At 36.9% G+C, this 21,927-nt stretch overlaps 1 protein-coding gene across 3 annotated transcripts in view; it reads right to left on the bottom strand.

Annotated features, from left to right (window-relative positions):
- CATSPERE (catsper channel auxiliary subunit epsilon) overlaps nucleotides 1-21,927 on the bottom strand; it is a 173,246-nt gene that overhangs the window by 57,169 nt on the left and 94,150 nt on the right. For all 3 annotated transcript variants that reach the window (XM_027612349.1, XM_027612351.1, XM_027612350.1), the window contains one exon: nucleotides 13,915-14,407. In XM_027612349.1, coding sequence (XP_027468150.1) covers nucleotides 13,915-14,407 — 493 coding nt within the window. The remainder of the gene's footprint in view (nucleotides 1-13,914; nucleotides 14,408-21,927) is intronic.

The raw sequence follows: 21,927 nt of genomic DNA, 5'->3' as shown, positions 1-21,927 counted from the left end.
AATAATTCATCTTAATTCCCTTTTAAACTGACCCTCAGAGAATATCAGCCTTCTCTTTTCTTATGTATTTATCCACTCTGGCCACGAGTGCCCCTTCCATGTTCATTACTGTCAAGATATAAAGACACTTCAAACATTAAGTTATTTTTGGAATTATAGTTTCCTTGGATATGGGATAAAGAGAAGACAGAACTGAAAACCTTAGACAAATCAATACCACCCTTTTATGAACACAGGCTGTTAGAGAGGAAGGCCACTGAGAGACTGCTATGTCTGAAATTCATTGGGCCTAATTTCATTTAGAGATCCAAGGTCCCCCTTTTTCTCTATCTCTCCTTCCCAACTGTTTCTAATTCTTAGAGATTTTTACTTAACATGTAACTTCTATGTTCATGACGACCAAAAGGAGTCTCTTGGGCACGTCTTGTCTCCTTAAGTTTATGTAATGTACACATATTTAGTAATGGATATACTCAAACAGGATGTAGACAGATATCAAACTGGTAACCAAAGAAACAGACTATTTGGTAAAGAGTCATTTCAGTAAAAAGTCATTTTATCAAATGAAGATTCAATTTTAAGTCTAGAGTTTATGTTGCTTTAAATGAGTGTGAGACAATCCTTGAAGAGGAAATATATTAGTAACAAAATGATGAGCCCTTCATAGAAAAGACACATAGTTATTTTTATTCTTGGCAGAGGGATGGGAATCCATCATAAATATGACAGATGGGAATTCCAAGGAATGAGTTTTTACCCACCACAAACTTTCCCATAGATCTTCACTTAGTGAAGTGAAGCCAAAAGCTTTTGGGACAAGGCAGGGGAGCTGATAGATTCCCCTGAGGCATTCAGGCCTCTCCCAAATATAAAGCAGTAATCCTCTGAAGACAAGGAGGGGGCAGGCATCAAGGCAGCAAAGTTGAGAGAAATCCGTCTGCATTCTGGATTCTCAGCTACCATAGGCTGGGAGTGGGTAAGAGAGCTGAGGGAAACTCTCCCTCTGACACATGGTTGGCCTTTACAGACTCAGGACAGGGAAGCAACAGCGCGAGATAGAGAGATCTCCCAAAGCATGAAAATCTGGAGCAAGATGAGAGAGGAAAGAATCCCTCAGTGATCAAAAAGTTGGCGGGCTAGGCTGTAGAGCAGAGACAGCTCTCCTGGGTTTGGAAAGGTGGTGGCCAGTTGTAAAGTACGAAGAGATCTCTGGAATCTTGTCAGTGTTAAGAACCCAAGCGTGGCTAAAGAGAAAAAAACTCATAAAAATGCTGAAGAACCTAGTGGAAAAGATGGGCAACATGAGGGCAGAGATAGGGAATTTCAGCTGAGATATGTAAATGATAAAAAATAAGTGAAAATGCTAGATATAAAAAATATGATATCAGGAATAAAAAAATTATTTGATGGATTCAAGAGTAAAGTGGGAAAAGCCAAGTAGATAACTTGAAGACAGTTTAATATACAAACAGAAATACAAAGAAAGAAGTAGGGTTAAAAAAAGAATAAATAGATTGAGATCTGTGGGACAATATTAAACAGTATCATATATGTGTTTTTAAACTCCTAGAAGGAAAGTAAAAACAGAATGGTGCAGAAGAAATATTTGAAGAGATAATGTCCAAGAACACCCCTAAATGAACGAATGACATTATCCCAGAAATCCAAGAAGCTCCCTTGAACCACAAACAGGATACATACAAGGAAATCACACCTAATCACATAATAGAAGTGCTGAAAACCAAAGATAAAGAGCAAATTCTGAAAGCAGCTACAGATAAAAAGATACATTGTATATGTGAGAACAACGGCATGAATAATGGCTGACTTCTTACCCAAAATGGTAAGAGGCCATAAGATAATGGAATGATGTTTTTATAAATTACTTTAAAAACAACAAAAACCAGCTGTCATCCTATAATTCTGTATTCAGTGAAAAATATCCTTCAAAAATGAAGGGAAAAAAGAAAGACTTTTATACAGACAAATGCTGAGAAAACTTATTATACAAGAAAATTCAAAGACATTCTTCAGGCTGAATGGAAATGAGTTCGGGAAGAACTCTGGATATGCAAACAGAAATAAAGCATACTCAGGAGGATATGTATATATAAAAGACGTATTTTGTTACCACCTGATATTTATATACCTATATATCTTTATGACAATTGACATTTTTAAAGATTTATTTATTTATTTGAGAGAGAGAGAGAGAGAGCACAAGCAGGAAGGGTGGGGGAAGAGGGAGAGAGAATCTCAAGCAGACTCCAGGTTGAATGGGGAGCCCAACTCGGGGCTTGATCTCATGGCCCTGAGATTATGAACCAAAACCAAGATTCTAACATTTAATTGACTGCACCACCCAGGTGCCCCATATGACAACTGACTTTTTAAAGCAAAAATATTAACAATGCATTGAGATTTATAGCATATTTAGAAGTAAAATATGAGATAAGAGTACAAAGGGTGGGTGGGGTATAAATGAAATCATATAGTTATAAGTTTCTTAACACTGTTGTGAAGTGTATATTTGGAATTAGACTCTGATAAATTAAAGATGATTGTTGTATAGCCAAGTGCAACCACTAAAAACTAGTTTTGAATAAAAAAGAATCAACACAGTAGAAAACATAGAGATACTGAAAAATACATGATTCATTCAGAAGACAAGAAAAGAGAAACAAAAGAACAGGTGAGATTTATAGAAAACAAATACGAAGATGGTAGACCTAACTCCAACCATAGCAATAGTTACGTTAAATCTAAGTGGACTGAATACTAGAACTTTAAGGCACGTGTTGTCACAGTGGAGAAGAAGGAAGACTGCAGTTTATAAGAACTATAAAGCCACAGATAGGTTGATAGTAAAAGGATCAAATACAACCATACACCATATAAGCATGAAACATAAAAAAGCTAGTGCATACCCTCTAAAAGAGTTCAGATAGTAAGATTGAACACACCAAAAATTGGTGAGATATGGAACTAAATGAAAAAAGCTGCTTTAAATATTTTGTCTTAATTACTATAGCTTTATAATAAAGTTTGATATGTGATAGAATACTCTGCTACTCCATCCCCTTCCAACCCTCAGCCCTTTACTCTTTCACATATACTTTAGAATCAGTGTATTGAGCTCCACAAAGTAACATTGCAAATTTGATTAGAATTGCATCAAATCTATATAGATAAATCTGGGAAGAACTGAAAAGCTTTTAATATTCTGTATTCTAATCCATGAACATGATATAGCTAGCTATGTATTAAGATCTTTATTAATATTTTTTTAAAGCTTTTTATTTATTTATTTGAGAGAGAGAGAATGAGAGAGAGAGAGCACGAGCGGGAAGAGGGTCAGAGGGAGAAGCAGACTCCCTGCTGAGCAGGGAGCCCGATGTGGGACTCGATCCTGGGACTCCAGGATCATGACCTGAGCCGAAGGCAGTCGCTTAACCAGCGGAGCCACCCAGGCGCCCTTTATTAATATTTTTGATAATATTTTATTTTTATCTTAATCAAGATCTTATACACTTTTAGTGGCATTTATTTTTTTATATTTTTAAAGATTTTATTTATTTGTTTGACAGAGAGACAGCGAGAGAGGGAACACAAGCAGGGGGAGTGGAAGAGGGAGAAGCAGGCTTCCCACGGAGCAGGGAGCCCGATGCGGGGCTCCATCCCAGGACCCTGGGATCATGACCTGAGCCGAAGGCAGACGCTTAACGACTGAGCCACCCAGGCACACCCAGTGGCATTTATTTTTAGATATCTGTATTTTTTTTGTTTTATCTTGAATTTCCTTATGACTTTTAGAATCAACTCTCAATTTCTATTGTGTATATGAGAACAAAGACATGAATAATGGCTGCCCACTGGGATTGTTATGATGTGTGCTGAATTTCTCAAGTATAGACATCTTAACTGTAGAGAGTCTTCTCACCCATGAACCAATCTCTCCATTTAAGTCTTTTATTTCACTCAGTAATGTTTTGTAGTCTTGTGTGTGTGTGTGTATGTGTGTGTGTGTGTGTGTGTGTGTGTGTGTGTGTGTGGTATATGTGTGGTGTCTGTGGTATGTGTGTGTGGTATGATTTTTTTAAAGTTTTAATTTAAATTCCAGTTAGTTAACATACAGTGTAATATTAGCTTCAGGTGTATGATATAGCTCTTCAACACTTCCATACATCACCTGGTGCTCTTCATGACAAGTGCACTCCTTAATTCCCATCACCTATTTCACCTATCACCCCACCACCTGCCCTCTGGTAACCATCAGTGTGTTCTCTGTGATTAAGTGTCCGTTTCTTGGTTTGGCCCCCCCCTCTCTTTTTTCCCCTTTGCTTTCTCCCAATGCGTGATATTTTTGATCGGGTGACAGAAATTGTGACTATTACCTTGTTGAGTGCTGAATATTTTTTATAAATATGCTTGAGTTTTGTTCTGAGATTTAATTAAGTTACTGGGAAACATTTGAATCCTTCTGGGTCTTGTTTTTAAGATTTGTTAGATAGTCTGGTGATATTTATTCCTCAGTACTGAGGCAAGACTTTTAGAGCACTCTACCCAATGCCCCATGAATCACTATGAGCATTTTCAATTTGGCTGGTTAGAAGAGGTCCTATTCCCATCCCTGTGTAAGTTATCAATTCTATTCCCCTGCCCATTCAGTCATCCCTTTCCCCAGATTGGACAGTTTCCCCACATCCATACACTTATTAGTACTCTGCTGAATACATGAGGGGAACCCTTTGCACATCTCTGGAATTCTGTGTGCAGCTCTTTCATTGCTGATATTCTGCTTTGCAAACTCCAGCCACCTGTTCTCTCCTGTCAGCTCTACTTCTGAACTCAGGGAATCTGCTAAACTCTGCTTGAGTTTCCCATGTCCTTGTTCCATAATCTGGGAACTTTCTCAGGAGGTTAATCTAGGGCTCATCTTGATTTACAATGTCTTGAGAGGGATCATTTCATACATTTTGTTCAGTTTTTTTTTGTGTGTGTATTATGCAGGAAGGTAAATATATAGTCCCTGCTTTTTAACTTCATCTTGACCAGAAGTGGAAGTTTCTAATATAAAAATTTAATGCTATAAATTTCCCTCTAAGAACTGCTTTAGCAGCATTCCATAAAATTTGATACCTTATACTCTTATTTTCATTCAGTTAAAAGACTTTTTAAATTCCCTTAAAATGTCCTATTTAACACAAATCATTTAGAAGTGTACTGTTTAATTTCCAAGAATTGGGATATTTCCAGATATATTTCTGTTATTGATTAATTCCATTGTGGTTAGAGAACATTCTGTAGTTGATTTAAATTCTTTCAAATTTGTTGAGGTTTGTTTAATGCCTCCGTATATGGTCTATCTTGATAAATGTTCCATGAACACTTGCCAAGAATATGTATTCTGCTGTTGTGGGTAAAATGTTCTATACATTTTAATTAGATTCAGTCAGCTGCTCAGTACTTCTATCCCCTTGCCTATTTTCTGCTATTCTATTTTCAACTGTACTTATGGATTTGTTAATTTCCTCTTTTAATTCCATCAGTTTTGATATGGTTTTAATATGTCGTATTTTGATTTTCAGTCAGTTAAATATTATTTCTAATTCCCTTGAAAATGTCTTTGTCCAAAGGGTTATTTAGACATTTATTTGTAAATTTTCAAATACCTGAGGGTTTTCTAGATATATTTTTTAAAAAATTGATTTCTAGTTTAATTCTGTTAAGATCAGAGAACATACTTTGACTTCTATTCTTTTAAATATGTTAAAATTTGTTTTATGTTCCAAAATATAGTCTATCTTGGTTAATATTCCATGTCTACTTGAAAAGAATGTGCTTCCTGCTGTTGATAGGTGGAGTATATTCTACAAATGTACTATTAGATCAACAGATAGTATTACTCTTGGGTCAGCAAACTTTTTCTGGAAAGGGCCATATAGTAAATATTTTAGGTTTTGGGCCACATAGTCTCTGTTGGAAATTTTCATCAGTGCTATTGTGCAAAAGCAGGCAGAGATAATACATAAACAAATGAGCATGGCTGAGTTCCAATAAAGCTATTTACAAAAAAAGGTGGCAGAGTGGATTTGACTGATGAGCAATAATTTTCTGACCCCTGCTGTTTCTTTGTACATTTTTGGAATTTTGTGCTTGTTTTATCTATTCCTGAAGAAGGAGTGTGGAAATCTTCCAAACAATTTGTTGATTTATCTATTTCTTTTTTCCATTCAATTAATTTTGTTTCTTGTATTTTGAAGATTTGTTGTTAGGTGTATCACATTTAGGATTGTTATGTCTTCTTGATGAATTGGTCCTTTTATCATTATATAATGTCCTTCTTTATCCCTGAGTATTTTCCTAGCTTATTTGATATTAATAAAGCCATTCTATCTTTCTTTTTTTTTAAGATTTTATTTATTTATTTGAGAGACGGAACACGATTGTGGGGAGAGGAGGCAGAGGGAGAGGGAGAAGCAGACTCCCTGCTGAATAGAGAGCCTGATGGATCCCAGGACCCCGGGATCATGACCTGAGCTGAAGGCAGGCACTTAACCAACTGAGCCACCCAGGTGCCCTCTCTTTCTTTTAACTAGTGTTTTTATGATATAGCCTTTTCCAATATTTTACTTTTAATTCAACTGCATCATTTTATTTTAAATGAATTTCTCATAGAATGTATACAGTTTGGTCTTTTTTAAAAAATCCAATTTATTCATCAATTGATGGACACTTGGGCTGTTTCCATAATTTGGCTATTGTCAACAATGCTGCTATAAACATTGGGGTACGTGTATCCCTTTGAATTAGTGTTCTTGTATTCTGTGGGTAAATGCCCAGTAGTGAAATTGTTGGATCATAGAGAAGTTCTATTTTTAACGTTTTTTATTTTTATTTTTTTAAACATTTTTTATTTATTTGACAGAGAGAGCACAAGCAGAGGGAGAGAGAGGGAGAAGCAGACTCCCTGCTGAGCAAGGAGCCCGATGTGGGACTCGATCCCAGGACCCTGGGATCACGACCCGGGCTGAAGGCAGCTGCTTAACCGACTGAGCCACCCAGGCTTCCCTATTTTTAACGTTTTTTAAAAGATTTTATTTACTTATTTGAGAGAGAGATAGAGAGAGATAACACAAGAGGGGGTAGGGTCAGAGGGAGAAGCAGGCTTCCCGTGGAGTAGGGAGCCCGATGTGGGACTCTATCCCAGGACTCTGGGATCATGACCTTGAGCCGAAGGCAGTCACTAAACCAACTGAGCCACCCAGATGCCCCTATTTTTAACTTTTTGAGGAACCTCCATACTGTTTTCCAGAGTGGCTGTACCAGTTTGCATTCTCACCAACAGTGCAAGAGGGTTCCCCTTTCTCCACATCCTTGCCAACACCTGTTGTTTCTTGTGTTGTTTATTTTAGCCATTCTGATGGGTGTGAGATGATATGTCATTGTAGTTTTGATTTGTATTTCCCTGGTGATGAGTGATGTTGAGCATCTTCTCAAGTGTCTGTTGGCCATCTGGTTGTCTTCTTTGGAAAAATGTCTGTTCATATCATCTGCCCATTTTTAAATTGGATTATTCATTTTTTTGGGTGTTGAGTTTTATGACTGATGAATGGATAAAGAATTTGTGGCATACACACACACACACACACACACACACACACACACACACACACACTGGAAATGGAACATTACTCAGCCATAAAAAAGAATGAAATCTTGCCATTTGCAATGATATGGAAGGAGCTAGAGAGTATTATGCTAAGTGAAATTAGTCGGAGAAAGACAAAAACCATATGATTTCATTCATATGTGGAATTTAAGGAACAATACAAATGAGCAAAAGGAAAGAAAATAGAGAGAGAGAGAGAGGCAAACCAAGACAATCTAATGGTTATCAGAGGGGAGGTGGGTGGAGAAATGGGTGAAATGGGTGAAACTCAGGACCCTGAGATCAAGACCTGAGCCAAGATCAAGAGTTGGGATGCCCAACCGACTGAGCACCCAGGTGCCCCCAAATAACTGGAACATCAAAAACTTTAAAAAATATATCCAATTTGACAATTGACGCCTTTTAATTAGTGCTCTGGCCATTTAAATTTAATGAAATTATTGATACATTTCTATATAGCTCTACCATTTTATTAGTTTGTATTCTCTGTTTTTGTCCCAGTGTTTCCCCTTTCTGCCTTCTTTTGGATTATTTGAAAAAAATATTTTTAGTATTCCATTTTAATTTATATATTGATCATATACTTTTAAAAAATATTTTATTTATTTATTTGACAGAGAGAGACACACAGCGAGAGAGGGAACACAAGCAGGGGGAGTGGGAGAGGGAGAAGCAGGCCTCCCGCGGAGCACTGAGCCCAATGCGGGGCTCAATCCTAGGACCCTGGGATCATGACCTGAGCCAAAGGCAGATGCTTAACGACTGAGCCACCCAGATGCCTGATCATATACTTTTTTAAATGTTGCTCTAGGGGTTACAATTTATGCCCTTACTTTTCACAACCTGCTTAGAATTAATACTTTAACATTTCAAGTGGAATAAAGAAAACTCACTACTCCATAGGTTCCTTTATCCTTCCTCATTTATGTTGTAATTGTCCTATATGTCAAGATACATTAAAAGCCCCACTAGAAGATATTTATGTTTTAAGTTTTGCTTTTATACATATTTGCTGTCAACTTATCTTAAGGAACTTAAGGGTGTAAAAATAATCTATTTACCCAAATAAGTACCATTTCTCTTGTTCTTTATTGATTCCTGACTTTTTAAATTTTCTATTTCCTTTCCACCTAATAAGCTTCATTTGGCATTTATTTCTTTTAGAACAGGTCTGCTGGTAACAAATTCTCTTAGTTTTCTTTCATCTAAAAATATCTTTATTTTTCTCCTTAATTCCTGAAAGACATTTTTTGTCTAGAAATAGAACTCTAGGTTAATATTTCTTTTCTTTCAGTATTTAATATTATTTCATTGCCTTTTGTCATCTATTGCTACTGATGAGAAATCTGCCATCACTTGAATCATTGTTCTCTATATATGATATGTCATTTTTCTCTGGGTGCTTTCCAGTTTTCTTCCCCTTTGGTTTTCAGTAGTTTATGAATTTCTTTGCAATCATCTTGTTTGGAGTTTGCTGAGTTTCATGACCCCATAAGTTTATATATTTTCCAAATATGGGAAGTTTCTTTTTTTTTTTTTAAAGATTTTATTTATTTATTCATGAGAGACAGAGAGAGAGAGAGAGAGGCAGAGGGAGAAGCAGGCTCCCTAGGAGCAGGGACCCCGATGCGGGACTTGATCCCAGGACCCTGGGATCATGACCTGAGCCGAAGGCAGACGCTTAACCATCTGAGCCACCCAGGCGCCCCAAAATATGGGAAGTTTCTAACCATTAATTATTCTAATATTTTTTCTACATGATACTCTTTTTCCTCTCCTCTTGAGAATTCAGTGACATGAATGCTAGACCTTTTGGTATCATCCCACAGGTCTCTAAGACTTGGTTTAATTTTTTTAAAAGATTTATTCATTTATTTTTTAGAGAGAAAGAGAGGGAGAGGGAGAGAGAGAGCATGGGGGTAGAGGGAGAGGGAGAAAGAGTCTTAAGCAGATGCTGTGCTGAGCACAGAGCCTGACATGGGGCCCAAACTCATGACCCTGAGATCAGACCTGAACTGAAACCAGAGTTGGATACTTGACCAACTGCACCCTCCAGGTGCCCCAGACTTGGTTCAATTTTGACAATGTTTTCTATTGTTTAGATTGGAAATTTTCTATTGATGTAACTCCAGTTTTATTGACTGTTTCCTCTGTCATATCATCTCCATTTTGCTATTGAGCACATCTAATAAGTTTTCGATGCAGTTATTCTATTTATATTCTAAAATATCTGGTTTTGATTCTTTAAAATAGTTTTAAGCATTCTTTTTCTTGAGGATTTTTTCATTGAATGTATATAATTTTAGGTTGAAAATAATTTTATTTCAGTTATTTGAGTATTTTACTATCTTCTGACTTCCACTGGTCTTAATTATTTTATTGCCTTGCTTGTAATTTGTCTTTTCTGTCTGGATAATTTTAATATCTCATTAGTCTTTGACTAACATGCAATTTGTGACCATGCAATTTGATTACTTTGTTCTAAGTGGGTTTTATTTTTTACCATATCAATTGGCATTTATTACTATTTCTGGACTGAGGATTGATATCTTTCTTTAAGTCTGAAAAATTCTCAGTTATTTCCCATCTCTCTAGTTTTTCATTTTGGAATGCTGATTAGATATATGTTGGATCTTCTCTTTTCCATTCTCTCTTTTCTCTCCCTTTTCTTTTTTCTTGTTTTCCATTTCTTTTTCTCTCATTCTTTTATCTTGTTTAATTTCTTCTTATCTAATTTCCAATGCATTAGTTATCTTTGTTGGATCCAATCTTCAATTTAAGCTGTCCATTGAATTTTACATTTCAATTTTCATTAGTTTTACCTAAGCTTATTACATAAAATGTAATATTTTAACATTTATTTTTACATATTAAAATTTTTGAAATACAATTCACACACAGAAAATGGACAGAAAATGGACTGAATAGAAAAATACATGGCTGGAAGGTTTGTGACAAAGCAGAAGTCTGTGTAATGACCTCAGAGATTTAGAAACAGAATATCATCAGAACTCCCAAATGCCACCCATGCTCTCTCCCAGTCACTATTATTTTTCCTTTCCAGGATAACCACTATCCTAAATTTAATAGTAATGACTTTCTTGCTTTTAGTTTTACTAATTGTCTTGCCATTTGGTAGATTCCTTTTTCCCTATGTTTTCCACTTATTTAAATCTATTGAAGATATTTTGTATTTTGTCAACTCCAGTACCTGATGTCCTTGCAGGAATTTTTTTCTATTGTTTAGATTGGAAATTTTCTACTCTTTATTGTTTCTACTCTTTATTGTTTCTGCTGACTCCCATGGTATCTTGTTTCTTTGTGTGTTTTGTTATTTTTTACTGTGAGCTCAATTTTGTCAGAATGTTATCTGTGGGAAATTTTCAAAGCCTGACTTGAGGGTTTATTTCTCCAGAAATTATTGTGTTTACTTCTGCTTGGTGCTAGCCTTAATGGTTTCTGAACTACACAGGTCCTGGGAATCTGGGCCCCAAAGTCCATGTGGGTTGGTTTCTGATCACAAATTCTTTTTTTTTAAATTAACATATAATGTATTATTTGTTTCAGGGGTACAGGTCTGTGATTCATCAGTCTTACACAATTCACAGTGCTCACCATAGCATATACCCTCCCCAATGTCCATCACCCAGCCACCCCATCCCTCTCACCCCCCTCCACTCTAGCAACCCTCAGTTTGTTTCCTGAGATTAAGAGTCTCTTATGGTTTGTCTCCCTCTCTGGTTTTGTCTTGTTTTATTTTCCCTCCCTTCCCCTATGATCCTCTGTCTTGTTTCTCAAATTCCTCATATCAGTGAGATCATACAATAATTGTCTTTCTCTGATTGACTTATTTCGTTTAGCATAATACCCTCTAGTTCCACCCATGTTGTGGCAAATGGCAAGATTTTTCTTGATGGATGCATAATATTTCATTATACACACACACACACACACACACACACACACACACACACACACACACACACACACCACATCTTCTTTATCCATTCATTTGTTGATGGACATCTATGCTCTTTCCATAGTTTGGCTATTGTGGACATTGCCACTATAAACATTGGGGTGCAGGTGCCCCTTCAGATCACTACATTTTTATCTTTGGGGTAAATACCCAGTAGTGCAATTGCTGGGTCGTAGGGTAGCTCTATTTTCAACTTTTTGAGGAACCTCCATACTATTTTCCAGAGTGGCTGCACCAGCTTGCATTCCCACCAACAGGGTAGGAGGGTTCCCCTTTCTCTGCATCCTTGCCAACATCTGTCGTTTCCTGACTTGTTAGTTTTAGCCGTTCTGACTGGTGTGAGGTGGTATCTCATTGAGGTTTTGATTTGTACTTCTCTGATGCCAAGTGATGTTGAACACACTTTCATGTGTCTATTGGCCATTTGGATGTCTTCTTTGCAGAAATGTCTGTTCATGTCTTCTGCCCATTTCTTGATTGGATTATCTTTGGGTGTTGAGTTTGATAAGTTTTTTTTTTTAAACTATGTGGATTTTATTTTATTTTTTATTTTTAAAAATTTTATTTATTTGTCAGAGAGAGACAGAGCACAAGCAGGGGGAGAGGCAGAGGCAGAGGGAGAAGCAGGCTCCCCGCTGAGCAAGGAGCCTGATGTGGGACTCGATCCCAGGACCCCGGTCCCACGACCTGAGCCGAAGGCAGCTGCTTACCCGACTGAGCCACCCAGGCGTCCCGAGTTTGATAAGTTCTTTTTAGATTTTGGATACTAGCCCTTTATCTGATACGTCATTTGCAAATATCTTCTCCCATTCTGTCAGTTGTTTTTTGGTTTTGTTGACTGTTTCCTTTGCTGTGCAAAAGCTTTTTATCTTGATGAAGTCCCAACAGTTCATTTTAGCCCTTACTTCCCTTGCCTTTGGCGATGTTTCTAGGAAGAAGTTGCTGCGGCTGAGGTAGAAGAGATTGCTGCCTGTGTTCTCCTCAAGGATTTTGATGGATTCCTGTCTCACATTTAGGTCTTTCATTCATTTTGAGTCTATTTTTGTGTGTGGTGTAAGGAAATGGTCCAGCTTCATTCTTCTGCATGTGGCTGTCCAATTTTCCCAACACCATTTGTTGAAGAGACTGTCTTTTTTCCATTGGACATTCTTTCCTGCTTTGTCAAAGATTAGTTGGCCATAGAGTTGAGGGCCCATTTCTGGGCTCTCTATTCTGTTCCACTGATCTATGTGTCTGTTTTTGTGCCAGTACCATACTGTCTTGAGGATGACAGCTTTGTAATAGAGCTTGAAGTCCGGAATTGTGATGCCACCAACTTTACTTTTCTTTTCAACATTCCTCTGGCTATTCGGGGGTTTTTCTGGTTCCATACAAATTTTAGGATTATTTGTTCCAGTTCTGTGAAAAAAGTTGGTGGTATTTTGATAGGGATTGCTTTAAATGTGTAGATTGCTCTAGGTAGCATAGACATTCTCACAATATTTGTTCTTCCACTCCATGAGCATGGAGCGTTTTTCCATTTCTGTGTGTCTTCCTCAATTTCTTTCATGAGTATTCTGATCACAAATTCTGGAGACAGACTTTTCTTTCCTTCTAAGAATTAAAGCTGAGATAGATTTAATTATGTTGGGGAAATTTTTTAAGGTTCTTGTTTTATGAAAAAATGCTTATCAGATGCTCAGGCCCAAGGCCTTATGTCCACGTACCAGAGGTCTAAATATTTAAGATTAGCACAATATTTAAGATTGGCTTATGCCTCTGGATTAGTGATCTAGGAGTACCCCATTCCTCTCAGGATTTCCCCTACTTCCATACAGGTCCAGCTACATGCTTTAAAAAAGGTTTAAAATTTTACACAACATTTTAGGTGTTTTGTAATGGAATAGCTTTAGGATATCTTATTTGCTATATTGTCAAAAAGAGAAGTTAATTCATTTTTGAGAGCACATAGAATCTTTGTTTGGGAAAAATAATTTTTTGGACCTTTTGCCCATGTCAAGGTAAAACAAAACTCTCATAATATGGCTAAATAAACCTGCATAATAATATACAATATTTATTTTATTTCTTTTGCTGGAAGTGTATCTCTATAACGAGGCTTCTGAAAAGTTAGGTTAGGAAGATGGACTCATTTACAACCATAAATAAAATAACTCTGCAAAAAAGCTGTATAGTATAGTCTCATATTTCGCTGAAATAAATAATACAGTAAATATATCTAAATGTGTAAGTGTAATATACATATACATAATCTTTTACTAACCTTTAATAAATATTTGATCCAACACCATTTTCTTGTTGTAATGCCAATAATTCCACTATCAGGAAGATTTTCATTTATACCCAGTCTTTTGAACCCAGTAAAACTTTTTATGTAAAGAATACCATTTATTAGAAAAAATATTCCATCCCGTGTTAGGCTTACATCAGACACACTGTGTCTTTCATCCTCAGTCAAAATGTTTGGAGGCACTCTGATTCTGGTCCAAGTACGGAATGAATCATTTGTTTGAAAGGTCTCCATATCAGCTACCACAACAACAAATGAAGGAACACAAGCAGCCCAGGCTGCTATTAACTGACTACCATGTGGTGAACAGATTGGTAAAAATCCAGGAATCTCAGGTATTGTCAACAAAGGAAAGGTCAGCAGGAAAAGAAAATCTGCAGTGAAGCAATCTTGAAAAGCCACTTGATTTCCTTTAATCTCCTTTAGTACATCATCTGTTGTCATTGGCATCAAAATATGCCAGGTCCTAAGAAGAAAAAAAAAGAAAATAGAAAAATAAAATGGTATCTTTCTTTTCTCTCATCCATCTTGTACATTGTTGACATTTATCATTTAAAAAAATTTTTTACTTTTATCAACATAAATCTGGGTTAAACAAATCAAATAGCACTAAAATGCTACCTTTGCCCCATTTCTCCTCATTCTTCACTCTTATTCCCAAAGGAAAACAATCTTGACGCTTATTGCTATTTCATCTGCAATGGTCTCCAAATTCTCAAATATTCTTATGCTTCTCTCTTAATATATGATTTTTACACATTATATATTGGCTTCTTATATGACAGATGAAGATGTATTTCTCATAAAATATAACTACCCATACAATGCCTCTTCTCCTAGTATCACAGAGTTTAGTTAAATCTATAGTTTTTGCATTGTTTTACTATGTAAATATTGTTTACTAGTATGTCAGTTATTTTACTATAATTACATTTTCATATATACATATATATTCATGATATTTCTCCTAGAGTTAATAATTATTTCATTTTGAAAATTTGTTGTTTCCTAAGTGTTCCAATAGGTGATGTGGTGCTCCACAATATTTTCCATGTGGTAAATGCAGAGGTAATCTAGTACTTGTTTCACTTCAGTACTCTGAGTTGAAGCCACCATTTACTGGATCCAGAGCTTTTCTCTTTCTTGTTTTGCTAAAGCACATTCTTTAGTACCTCTCTCTGAAAGTATATAAGAACATAAATTTTTGAGACCCTGAATATCTGAAAATATTTTACACACCTGCTGGATAAATTGGCTAGGCAGAGACTTCAGAAATCTCAGGGCATTTTCTCCAGTCTTTTTGTATTAAAGTTTCCTAATGAAAAGTCAGATGATACATTGACTTGTTATTTAAATATGCTCTTTCTATAAGTTTTAGGATCTTCTCTTTTTCTCTTGGTATTCTAAAATTTGACAGGGCTGGGTCTATTTTTTGAGTGGACCTACAGAATTTGTGAAAATAAGGATTCTCCCATGTATCTCGGAAGTTATGAAAAATTCCGAGAGTTTCTCATCAGGTTGTAGATGTTCAGTAAACGTCTCTTGAGTTTCCTCTTTCCTCAGTGTATACATACTTGGGTGATGGCATTCTGCCCACTCAGAGTGCGGTCCTGGCAGTTCAGGGGGACCCATGTTGGGCAGTTGTAGGGTTGTCACCAAACCTCTGTGCCCTAAACAATGCCACCATGAAACGCAATGCAATTACTGTTTTTGCAAGTCACACTACTGACTCTATAACATCAGTTTCAAGTATAGTTTCTACAATCATCAGTACCATTTTTTACATTGTCCACTGGCTATATGATAACCTCACATATGTGTAGTCACATTATAATGAGGTATTGGTGACTCTTTTGTTTGGATGGAGAACTGTTTATCTACAAGGCCTAGAAAGGAGCCAACACTCAAGGCTCGGTCAGGACATACTGAGCATTTCAATTTTCCATGTCTATTATTTTGTTTTCAAGTGTTTGATTTTTTTCATTGTGATTATACACTTCTCAAAATTCTTTTCTTACTTCTTTCCCATTTTATAAAATCATAGTTTTCTTTTATGTATATAATATCTTCTCCTATTTCTGTGAAGATGTTATTTATGTTTTTTTGGATTTTTCTTTTGCTCCCTGCTATGTCTTGTTTCCTCTGAGTTCCATTGTTCTCTTTATTGATTTAGGTGTCTGACGTTCATGTTGGAAGGTTTCTGTAATTCTCTGGTAGTCTTTGGTTTTCCTTTAATATATAAGAGAGAAGTTGTAACAAGTTTTGGGTCAGTTCTTAGGGATACTTCTCTCTCCTCTTGTGTTCCATTGTGCTTCTCCTCTTCTGACTTCAAATTTAAGTTTTTTTTTAAGTAGGTCTGATCAGTTAATGCAAAGAGAAATCCTCTTCTATCTTGCCAGGAGGATATATGTTAGTTTTCCATATTCAGGGAGCAGCGCTGGAGGAAAGGACTGAAGGCACAGTGGAGGGTTCCCATCACTTTAGAATTTACCTCTGCAAGTTCTTTTTTTTTTTTTTAAAGATTTTATTTATTTATTTGACAGAGAGAGACACAGCGAGAGAGGGAACACAAGCAAGGGGAGTGGGAGACAGAGAAGCAGGCTTCCTGCTGAGCAGGGAGCCTGATGCAGGGCTCGATCCCAGGACCCTGGGATCATGACCTGAGCCGAAGGCAGACAGACGCTTAATGCCTGAGCCACCCAGGTGCCCCCCCTCTGCAAGCTCTTAATTAACACAATTTCATGCTCTATGTCAGATACCACTTCTCTCTCTGCTTTCTACTTTCTGTTCTTGCTTCTCTTTCCATCGTTTCTCCTTGTAGGCTTGCAACTATCTTAGTAAGATAATGGGAAAGAATAGAGATAAATAAATGCATTTAATCTGCCATGTTTTAATTTATCTCCTTTAAACTGAATTTCATTAAGTCACGTTCTGCTTAGAAACATCAGTGGTCCCTTAATTATATCCAGGAAAAAAATTCAAGCTATTCCAAATGATTTTCAGGGAATTTCCATATTTTTTCCTATTTAATTTCACTTGCCATATTATATTTCAGGTGTGTTCTTCCTGTTTGCCTACCAGAACTGTATGTGTTCTTCCTCTTTCTTGGGGTGCCCATTCTATCTTCCCTGTCTTTATGTTCCACTGTCTTTTAAGTTCTGCCCAGAACTATCTCTTCTATTTTGCTTTTTTGTTTTACCACAAAATGTATCTTTTATAAGGATAACCTTTTCTAAACCCAGATTAGTCAATCATGTGGATGGTATTTTATGGCATCCAAGACAGTATTTTTAAAAATGAACCTCCAGGGACGCCTGGGTGGCTCAGTCGTTAAGTGTCTGCCTTCAGCTCAGGTCATGATCCCAGGGTCCTGGGATCGAGTCCCGCATCAGGCTCCCTGCTCGGCAGGGAGCCTGCTTCTCCCTCTGCCTCTGCCTCTCTCTCTCTCTGTCTCTCACGAATAAATAAATAAAATCTTTTAAAAAAATGAACCTCTGATATTCTCTATATATGCATATTTTCTTTGTGTTTCTTTTAAAATACCACTTATTTAATAATTTTATTACTAATGTATCATATATACAAAAGAGTATATGACACACACACACACTTAAAGAATAACACTAAGATGAGCGTCTGTGTACTAATCATCTAGATTAGAATCAGAATGTTACCAATACCTTAGAAATATCCTACGCCTCTCCTTCCCTCATCCCCACTTACTTACACATAATCACTGGCCTGATTTTGTGTTTGCATCTGTGTTTCCATTCCTGTGCTTTTTAAAAACTAGTTTTGTCACAAATATGTTTTTTTAAAACAATATGGAACTGCAAGGAGAAATAGAAAAATCCACTAGTATAGTTAGAAATTCAAAACTAGGGACCCTGGGTGGCTCAGTCAGTTAAACGTCTGCCTTCGGCTCAGGTCATGATCCCAGGGTCCTGGGATCAAGTCCCACATCTGGCTCCTTGCTCTGCAGGGAGCCTGCTTCTCCCTCTCCTCCCCACTTGTGCTCTCTCTCACTATCTCTGTCTCTCTCTCTCTCAAATAAATTAATAAAATCTAAAAAAAAATTCAAAACTCCTCCTTCAGTAATTGACAGATCCAGCAGGCAGAAAATCAGTAAGTACATAATTGAACTAAACAGCACCATCAATCAAGTGTATCCAATTGACATTTAAAGAATATCTCATCCAACAACCGCAGAATACACATTCTTCTCAAGTTCATATGGAACATTGACCATGACACACCATATCCTTGGCTATAAAACACATCTTAAGAAATTAAAAAAAAAAAAAAACCCAGAACATATACAAAGTATGCTCTCAAAATACAATGTAATTAAGCTAGAAGTCAATAACAGAAAGATAGCTGGAAAAATTCCCAAAGATTTGGAGCTTAAACACTTCTAAATAACACATTAGTCAAGGAAGAAATCTCAACTGAAATTTAAAAATATTTTGAACAAAAAGAAAATGAAAAATGTCTTGAACAAATGAAAAAAATACAGCTTACCAAAATTTGAGGGCTACAGTGAAAGCAAGGCTTAGAGGGAAATGTGTAGCATTAAATGCATATATTAGAAAAGAAGAAAGATCTAAAATCAATGCTCTAAGTTTCCACCTTAGAAAACTAGAGAAAAAAAGCAATACAAACCTAAAGGAACTAGAAAAAAAATTGCAGCAGAAATCAATGCACTGAAAACAGAAGAACAATAGAGAAAGATGCCCTAATACCAAAACCAGATAAAACATTACAGGTAAAGTTGCAGACCTTTCGAATTCAACAGTGTGTAAAAAGAATTACATAACAAGGGCAAATGGGATTTATTCCAGTTATGCAAGTCTGGTTCAACATTAAAAATCAATTAATGTAATCTATCACACCAAAGGTTAAAAAAAGGAAAAGCATATAATCACATCAATAGATGCAGAAAAAGCATTTGACAAAATCTCACACCTATTCACGATAAAAACTCTTAGATAATAAGCAATGGAGGGGAACTTCCTCAACTTGATAAAGGAGCATCTGCAAAAGTCATGCAAAAAACTCAATAGTGAGAAACTAGATCCATTCCTACTGTGAACAAGGCAAAGATGTCTCCTCTGATTACCCTTCCTATTCAAGATCACACTGGAAGTGTCTGCCATAGTAAGACGAGAGAAGGAAATAAAAGGCATACAAGATAGAGAAGGAAGTAATAAAATGTTCTTTTTTTAACATTTAAAACATTTTTTAAAAATTAACATATAATGTATTACTTGTTTCAGGGGTACAGGTCTGTGATTCATCAGTCTTACACAATTCACAGTGCTCACCATAGCACATACCCTCCCCAATGTCCATCACCCAGCCACCCCATCCCTCCCACTCCCTCCACCCCAGCAACCCTCAGTTTGTTTCCTGAGATTAAGAGTCTCTTATGGTTTGTCTCCCTCTCTGGTTTTGTCTTGTTTCATTTTTCCCTCCCTTCACCATGATCCTCTGTCTTGTTTCTCAAATTCCTCGTATCAGTGAGATCATATGATAATTGGCTTTCTCTGATTGACTTATTTCGCTTAGCATAATACCTTCTAGTTCCATCCATGTTGTTGCAAATGGCAAGATTTTTTTGATGGATGCATAATATTCCACCACATATATAAATATGTCACATCTTCTTTATCTCTTCATCTATTGATGGACATCTGGGTTCTTTCCATAGTTTGGCTATTGTGGACATTGCTGCTATAAACATTGGGATGCAAGTGCCCCTTCGGATCACTACATTTGTATCTTTGGGGTAAATACCCAGTAGTGCAATTGCTGGGTCATAGGGTAGCTCTATTTTCAACTTTTTGAGGAACCTCCATACTGTTTTCCAGAGTGGCTGCACCAGCTTGCATTCCTACCAACAGTGTAGGAGCATTCCCCTTTCTCCGCATCCTTGCCAACATCTGTTGTTTACTGACTTGTTAAGTTTAGCCATTCTAACTGGTGAGAGGTGGTATCCCATTGTGGTTTTGATTTGTATTTCCCTGATGACGAGTGATGTTGAGCATTTTTTTCATGTGTCTGTTGGCCATTTGTATGTCTTCTCTGCAGAAATCTCTGCTCATGTCTTCTGCCCGTTTCTTGATTGGATTATTTGTTCTTTGGGTGTTGAGTTTGATAAGTTTTTTTTTTTAAAGATTTTACTTATTTTTTGACACAGAGAGAGACAGGGAGAGAGGGAACACAAGTAGGGGGAGTGGGAGAGGGAGAAGCAGGCTTCCTGCAGAGCAGGGAGCCTGATGCAGGGGTCGTTTCCAGGACCCCAGGATCATGACCTGAGCTGAAGGCAGATGTTTAATGACTGAGCCACCCAGGCGCCCCAATAAGTTCTTTATAGTTTTTGGATACTAGCCCTTTATCTGATATGTCATTTGCAAATATCTTCTCCCATTCTGTCAGTTGTTTTTTGGTTTTGTTGACTGTTTCCTTTGCTGTGCAAAAGCTTTTTATCCTGATGAAGTCCCAACAGTTCATTTTTGCCCTTACTACCCTTGCCTTTGGCGATGTTTCTAGGAAGAAGTTGCTATGGCTGAGGTAGAAGAGATTGCTGCCTGTGTTCTCCTCAAGGATTTTGATGGATTCCTGTCTCACATTTAGGTCTTTCATTCATTTTGAGTCTATTTTTGTGTGTGGTGTAAGGAAATGGTCCAGCTTTATTCCTCTGCATGTGGCTGTCCAATTTTCCCAACACCATTTGTTGAAGAGACTGTCTTTTTTCCATTGGACATTCTTTCCTGCTTTGTCAAAGATTAGTTGGCCATAGAGTTGAGGGCCCATTTCTGGGCTCTCTATTCTGTTCCACTGATCTATGTGTCTGTTTTTGTGCCAGTACCATACTGTCTTGAGGATGACAGCTTTGTAATAGAGCTTGAAGTCCGGAATTGTGATGCCACCAACTTTACTTTTCTTTTCAACATTCCTTTGGCTATTCAGGGTCTTTTCTGGTTCCATACAAATTTTAGGATTATTTGTTCCAGTTCTGTGAAAAAAGTTGGTGGTATTTTGATAGGGATTGCTTTAAATGTGTAGATTGCTCTAGGTAGCATAGACATTTTCACAATATTTGTTCTTCCACTTCATGAGCATGGAGCGTTTTTCCATTTCTGTGTGTCTTCCTCAATTTCTTTCATGAGTATTCTATAGTTTTCTGAGTACAGATTCTTTGCCTCTTTGGTTAGATTTATTTCTAGGTATCTTATGGTTTTGTATGCAATTGTAAATGGGATGGACTCCTTTCTTTTGTCTCATTGTTGGTGTATAGAAATGCAACTGATTTCTGTGCATTGATTTTATATCCTGTCGCTTTACTGAATTCTTGTATGAATTCTAGCAAGTTTGGGGTGGAATCTCTTGGGTTTTCCACATAAAGTATTATGTCATCTGCAAAGAGTGAGAGAGTTTGACTTCTTTGCCAATTCCGATGCCTTTTATTTCTTTTTGTTGTCTGATTGCTGAGGCTAGGAGTTCTAATACTATGTTGAACAGCAGTTGGGATAGTGGACATCCCTGCCATGTCCCTGACCTTAGGGGGAAAGTTCTCAGTTTTTCCCCATTGAGAATCATATTTGCTGTGGGTTTTTCACAGATGGCCTTTATCATATTGGAAGTATGTACCCTCTATCCCTACACTGTTAAGAGTTTTAATCAAGAAAGGATGCTGTACTTTGTCAAATGCTTTTTCTGCATCTATTGAGAGGATCATATGGTTCTTGTCCTTTCTTTTATTTATGTAGTGTATCACATTGATTTGCAGATGTTGAACCAACCTTGCAGGAATAAATCCCAGGAATAAATCCCAATTTGTCGTGGTGAATAATCCTTTTAATGTACTGTTGGATCCTATTGGCTAGTATTTTGGTGAGAATTTTGGCATCCATGTTCATCAGGAATATTGGTCTGTAATTATCCTTTTTGGTGGGGTCTTTGTCTGTTTTGGGATCAAGGTAA

This window comes from Zalophus californianus, chromosome 10 (assembly GCF_009762305.2).
Source record: "Zalophus californianus isolate mZalCal1 chromosome 10, mZalCal1.pri.v2, whole genome shotgun sequence".
Classification (NCBI taxonomy): domain Eukaryota; kingdom Metazoa; phylum Chordata; class Mammalia; order Carnivora; family Otariidae; genus Zalophus; species Zalophus californianus.
The sequence above is the reverse complement of the archived record's forward strand: the minus strand, read 5'-3'. Positions and strand labels throughout refer to the sequence as shown.